The following is a 6,520-nucleotide window of genomic DNA, read 5'->3' on the forward strand; positions in this document are numbered from 1 at the left end:
TAGACCATATGTTTAGAGGATGTTGCACGGTTCTTCATACACAAACTAATGCTATAATTTCAACCGAAAACTTTAGTCTCTGCCTTACGAAAGAAACTAATAATTCTATTACTATTAAAATACAACACAAATCTAATGACTATGATCCCCTTTAGGCTCCACAAGTTTATGTCCATGTACCACTATTACAAATATTTGATTTAAGAACCGTAACCCACTCTTTCAAGGAAAAAGAGCAGCTGGTGAAGGGTCAAAGGACAAACATGCGGTCTACCTTGGTTAAGCGTGGTTGAAAATTTGCAAAAGCAAGAAACAACTATTGGAGTTCAAGTTGTATTCGTAATACATAGCCGTCAAGAAACGACCTTTCATCATTATGTCCTTCTTTGTCGCCGGCGGCGAATATTGACGTCGTATTTTATGCATTTCTAGAAGTGGTTGACAATTTCCATTTATTAACAAATCACGTGAGTTTACGCCTTGGTCGCAGTTTGCATTGGTCAACGTAGAGGTGAAAGCCATTAAATAACCCTTTCTTCTCTCAACTACTCTCATTATATTTTTTCAGGCAAAATTTTGAGGACGTTGTCTATGAGATGGATCATCATAAAACTCAGGTACCCATTCTAACCATGTTCTTGTTCTTGTTCATCATATTTTATGATTAGGGTGCAATTTATAATGTATTCTCAATGTTTAAGATTATATGTAACAACTTTTGGATTTTAATCATATATATTTTTGGAAAATTTGTATGAATCGCATTCTATAATTCATCATTGTAATTTTTATTCTGTTGTAGTATGTATTTTCAATCAACATTTAGAATCAGACTATAGATCTGTAAGTAATGGTTTTTTTTCCATCGATTATATTTATTATCTAAGAGAGAAATTTCTTTACAGATTGTTGCCGAATTGAATCGTATTAAGGCTGAGAACCAGAAGCTGACAGACATGATAAACCTCATGACCGCTAACTACCAAGGCTTAAAAACCCAACTCATGAAACGTCAGGTATGCAACTTAAAAATTCTTTCATAGTCTCTAGGAAAAATTGGCTGATTTTGTAAATAAATCAAAAATGTATATTTTTTAATTTGGTGGGTTTTTTTGGGGTTTTGTAGGAAGAGTGTTTTAGACAGTCTCCAAGAACAATGGGAAAGTCTCTTAAATTGGGTATAGACATGGGAGATGATATGAATGATGGTAGATCTGGACAGGAGGCAACCATGGATTTTAATGTCAACAATATCAGCTCTGATGAGAACTCCGAGAATTCCTTTGAAGAGAAATCCAAGCATTCGATGGAAGATTTACAGTTGCCGTCTAAAAAGAGGAAGATAAATCGTGTATTGTTGCAGGAGAAGAGTGAGTTTGAGAATGGTAATTCATGCATGAATGAAGATTTACCAAATAACAATATCATAACTGCGCAGACAATATCAGAGATTAATATGGTATCATAACTTGTTACGATTGATACACTTTTTTCATTCTTTATTTTTGGGGGATAGAAAGTAGAATATGGTAGGAGGCCAGTCATACATTTGAAGGTGATACGGTTGTGATTTTGTTATAGAAATAGAGTATGGGAGGAACTCAGGCATAAATTTGATGCTCAAATGTTTATGATTATATCTGGGTACTTTTGTCTTAGAAGACTATCATAAATGAAAGAGCACCAAAGTTTATATAAGGTTGTATTACATTTGAAGATGAATTTTGTTTGAAGGTTATTTATTGTGTACACAATTCAAATGCGATAGGAAAAATATATCATTGCAATATTTTATCAAATTATTTTGAAATTCCAAAATTTAAAGTAGGGTAAAGATGGTACGGAGAAGATAATAATAGATTTGTAATAATGTAAGAAAGTTATTATTAATAACTTCAAAACTTAAATTTAAGATAAATTAAAATAAATCTACTACTATAATATGTTGATGCTGGTAGTACAGTCAAATATATCTCTAATATTAATGGCACGTGGAAGGTTTCAGATTGGGCGTTCCCATCTTTTGCTCAATCTTTGTAGTTTTCACAGCTCCATAATAAATTGATTTAATGTGGTTGGTTTATTTCATCTCATCATTGTATCAGTTTTATTGGTTCCTTGACTGATATTGATTTGTAGAGATGAAGGATTTGTGGAAAACCTCTTAGATGTGTACTGTTTTTTGGACAGGCCATCAAATTATCCAATTTCAATCTTGATAATTAATGTTGTTAAGATAGAAAATTGTAGAATACTTCAACTCTTAAAGGAAAAGGGAAAAAGCTGATGAACGCTTTTATTAACAAGTTATCTATTTTGGCAGGTAGGAGATGGGTGCCAATGGCGAAAATATGGGCAAAAGATGACTAGAAACAACGAATGGCAGAAAGGTTATTACAGATGTGCCACAGGAGGTTGTTGCCCTGTTAGAAAGCAGGTACAGATGTCTGTTGAAAACCCAAGCATTGTGAACACCACCTACATAGGCCAACATAATCATGTGCTGAAGCCTATCCCCCTGGCAGCCATTAATGCTCATGCAAGTGATCATAACACTGGCACTGGCAGCAGCTCAAGCTTCTTCAGAGGCAATCAGCTTCCATTCCCTGCCTCCATTGCCACAATCACATGCATGGGTTCTTCTCCCACCATCACTCTAGACCTTACACAAAATCCACAAGGATTAAAGGTTCAAGATTCATCATCACTAAGGCATAATACTAGCAACACTATAGCATAAGTTGCTCTAGATTGTAGTGGTAATCAACAGACGCTGTACAGTTGATTAATTTTCAAAAAATCAAAAACATCATGGATTTTTCTGAAAATTTCAGCATTTGATCTTAATGATCTGCATAGTTTGTAGTCGAAAACAACAAAAATATTGGAAATCAATCACTACGTTTTCGTGAATCTGAAAATAAAAATTGACTTTTTTTTTGTCATTAGTACATTTTGTCTCGAGATTACTGACCAGCCAAAGTTTCATTATCACAATATGTAATGTTGTGATTCTTGCAAACAAGATTCAAATCTTTAAAGAAATGTTATCAATCTATCTTATATTGGAAATGAAGTCTCTTATTTACAACTTCACCATTTCATAAGTCTACTTAAAAAGCATAGTCCAATTGAATTTCCATGCTAGAAAGGATAAATTATTTCCTTTTCAAATCAATTTGGACACGATATCATGGCTTCTCTGGGTTTCACACATTTGATCCATTTTGAGGATTACTGACTTGTATGTTGCTGTGAAGGTGATTGAATAAACATATTTGGAGGAGATGAACAAGATCTGTAAGTGTTGATAATGGAATAAAATTGAGATCGTGCATTTGTTGGACTGTTCTTGTGTATTGGATATACATGATTTGGGCTGTTTTTGTTAACTGTATGTTACTTGTATAGAGTACTACATAGGGAACACATACAGGGAAAAAGCACCATGGAATATGTTTCTTATAAAACCCTAGAATGTAGGATAGGTTTTGAATCTATGAGCGGATAATTTTTCAAAGGATCTAGATGGTAGATATTTAAGTATCAATGTGACTTCTTTGGTTATAGACGTATGCAACTGCATCACATTTAAAAATATTCAGAGTTTCCAAGAAAGTCATTAAATGTGGGGGAAATTTTCTTGATAAGACTAGATATTTCAACATTTTCAATCCACGACCGATAATCGATTTTTCCAATATGGATAAGAAATTGTGTCTCTATGTGTGTATATATATATATATATATATATATATATATATATATATATATATATATATATATATATATATATATATATATATATATATATATATAATTTATTTATTGTAAATTAATTTATAAGAAAAATTGTATAATTATAAATATTATTTTTTATAATTTTGATAATTTAAAATATACATTCCAAGTATAAGATATATTTATTTTATTGTAAATTAGTCTATATTAAAATTTGTATTTAATCATAGGCAAGAGTCTACAACACAACGGTAGATTGTTAGCCACTTATCTAGGACGTCATGGGTTTGACTCTACACAAACCTAATAAATAATATTAATTAATTACAATGCACAATAATAATTAATCTTAGCTTTGGCTAGTTACCCATCAAATTAAAAAATGTACTATTATAATATTTTAATAGATTTTTGAAATATTACACAGAAATATCATTCTATAGTATTTTTGTGAAAATAATTCATAGAAATCTTTCAAAAATACTACATAGTGGACATATAAAATGTAGATATATTGTAGGACAAGAAAATGAGGGCGGCATTAGAATTAGCAAGCAATTGAACAAGATTCTTAAGAGGAATCAGCAACACATTCATAGTGTTAATTCCAAAAATGGGAAATGTAATATCATTGGATAAGCTTACAACAATCTTAAAAGATAGCTCAAGTCCAAATAGACTAAAAATTATTCTACCCTACATTATTTATGTTAAGAAGATCCATCTTTGATGGAGTTATTATAACATAGGAGGCAATTCAGTCAATTCTTGATAAGAAAGAATCCTTTATAATCATTAAAATAGAAAATATATATCAAAAAAGGCATATGACAAGCCTGACTAGACATTTCTATGTAACTAGCACTTGCACCTTTGATGGTGCAAGGGATTACGCCAATAGACTTATTTACTTTTAAGTATTTTCTTGAGTATGTGCTTTATCTAATATATTTGATTCAATTGTGTCATTTTGATTTCTTCTCACACTCAAAATACAAATGCTTTGTCTAAAGAGTTACCTAATATAGGCGGTCCTCCTCCTTTTTGTGTATAATTGTATATTGATTGCTTTTCATTTTTAAGTATCTTTCAAAAGTGAAAGCAGGTCAGATACAAAGACCATCTATTGCTTTTACTCTAGATATAGCTGTAAAAGTGAGTCCTTGTCTTTCAATTCCACCGATATCAATCGTTGCTTTCTGTAACATGAGTCCCTGGGATTTGTATATTGTGATAGCCCATGACATGGTGAGTGGTAGTTGTCTTCGGTTGCCTAATGTGGTTGACACTATTGGAACACATTTTGGTTCATCTTGATTCCATGGTGGTCCATTACATAGTTTTTAAAACATATAACAACATACATGGGTATGTCTGGTGGCTTGGTGCTCGTTCTATAGACAATATTTGTGATTTCACCAATTTCTCCATTGATGAGTCATGCTTCTATCCAAATTTTTAATATCCATCACATAAAGTAATGCCCCCTACATAGTAGTAAATTTCTTTCCTATTTCTCTAAGATGGATGGCTTCAAATTTGTGTATGAGTGATGTTGACAAGGAGCAAGAGTTAGAGGTTTTAGTAAATTGCTAGAGGAGATTTGGGAGGAATAGGTGGAGAGAGTCATCGGAAGAGATTAAGGATGAATAGGTAGAGAGAGCCATCTGTGGTTGAGACTTTATAAGTTGGATGTTGGGGTGGCAAGGTTTACTATATACATTTGTGTTGTCGTGCATGGCCTATTGGAAAGCTAATGTGGCCACATTTATTTACAACCTAAGTGGCAAAAAAAACTTTTTATATCCCTAAACATGTTATTTAAAGTAACTCTCTCGAGTTGGCCATGCAAATAGATGATATCGAGGAATGTTTAATAAAGCTATGCATTTTTCAATATAAACAATCATTGTTGTTATTTGACTTGACTAACAATTAAATGCATTTGATCAATTCCTCATGTTTTGAAAGTTTTGTCCAAATCCAAATAGTTGTTTTTTAATGTTTACCACATATTGTGTCATAACTATCCTTCACTTTGATACTTTGGTATGATCCATCTATCTATACTATTCATCTCCTTATGTTTTCCTATCTATTTTTATCACTATCAATATTTTCACCTATTGTTCTTATATTTTAATATATATTTAGATTCTTTTGATTAAATCTACACATAAGGCACATGCACAATTTAGTAAATCCAATTGCCTAAGCTATATAGAAAGGTTATGGCCAAAGTCCGCAAGAGTTCAAATCAACATATAAGAAATTAGAAGTCCTCTATCTCTATATTTCATTGAAAATGTCCTGCCAATATTACCTAGGATATTTGAAGTCTTCTTCCTTTGCTTCCACTATAATTTATCAAATCATTGAGAGTTAATTTTACGATAAAGAGTAACCTTGTATAGTGGCTCATTCTAATGATATATTGGTCTTAGTTTATTTTCCTAGAAAGTACATAGATTAAGACAGTGAGTTTTTTATTTATGAAAAAGGCATTATTTGAGTGAGAACAAATATTCATTAGAGTGCCTATTTCTTTCATGTATGGTGAATTAGACATTTTTTCTTGATGGTTCCTATCCTTAGTGTGGGAGAAAGAGAGACCATGAAAGTAAGACCACCTCTTGTAATCTACGTTTGGTAAAGAAACAATAGGTACATTTAAATATTATTGTGTTGCAATGTGGATGAGAACAAATGTTTAAGATCATCTAAAAGGTACAAGAGAATGTAAGGGACACCACCACTTGTAATAGAAATTGGCTAAGAA

The 6,520-nt window shown here is 31.9% G+C and overlaps 1 protein-coding gene across 3 annotated transcripts; it reads left to right on the plus strand.

Moving 5' to 3' along the window:
* Positions 1–478: 478 nt before the first annotated feature.
* Positions 479–2,951, plus strand: LOC149532876 (putative WRKY transcription factor 40). 3 transcript variants are annotated; one of them, XM_089803849.1, is made up of 4 exons: positions 479–617; positions 906–1,016; positions 1,127–1,459; positions 2,324–2,951. In XM_089803849.1, the coding sequence occupies exons 1-4, from the start codon at positions 597–599 to the stop codon at positions 2,738–2,740; spliced, it is 882 nt and encodes a 293-aa protein (XP_089659975.1). In that variant the 5' UTR covers positions 479–596; the 3' UTR covers positions 2,741–2,951. The 3 variants fall into 3 exon arrangements, with proteins under 3 accessions (XP_089659975.1, XP_089659976.1, XP_089659977.1); XM_089803850.1 differs by having other exon boundaries at positions 1,127–1,385; positions 2,324–2,522; XM_089803851.1 differs by having other exon boundaries at positions 1,127–1,370; positions 2,324–2,522.
* The last annotated feature ends 3,569 nt before the right edge of the window (positions 2,952–6,520 follow it).

The sequence above is a fragment of the Cupressus sempervirens genome, chromosome 10 (assembly GCF_028749045.1).
Source record: "Cupressus sempervirens isolate cs-2001-9-10 chromosome 10, ASM2874904v1, whole genome shotgun sequence".
NCBI lineage: Eukaryota > Viridiplantae > Streptophyta > Pinopsida > Cupressales > Cupressaceae > Cupressus > Cupressus sempervirens.

Excerpts from the sequence above, each read along its gene's own strand:
- LOC149532876 (XM_089803849.1), top strand. The coding sequence starts at position 597 with ATGGATCATCATAAAACTCAG. Across the intron at positions 618-905 it reads TGGATCATCATAAAACTCAG|ATTGTTGCCGAATTGAATCG; the intron begins GTACCCATTCTA and ends ATTTCTTTACAG. Across the intron at positions 1,017-1,126 it reads CCCAACTCATGAAACGTCAG|GAAGAGTGTTTTAGACAGTC; the intron begins GTATGCAACTTA and ends GGGGTTTTGTAG.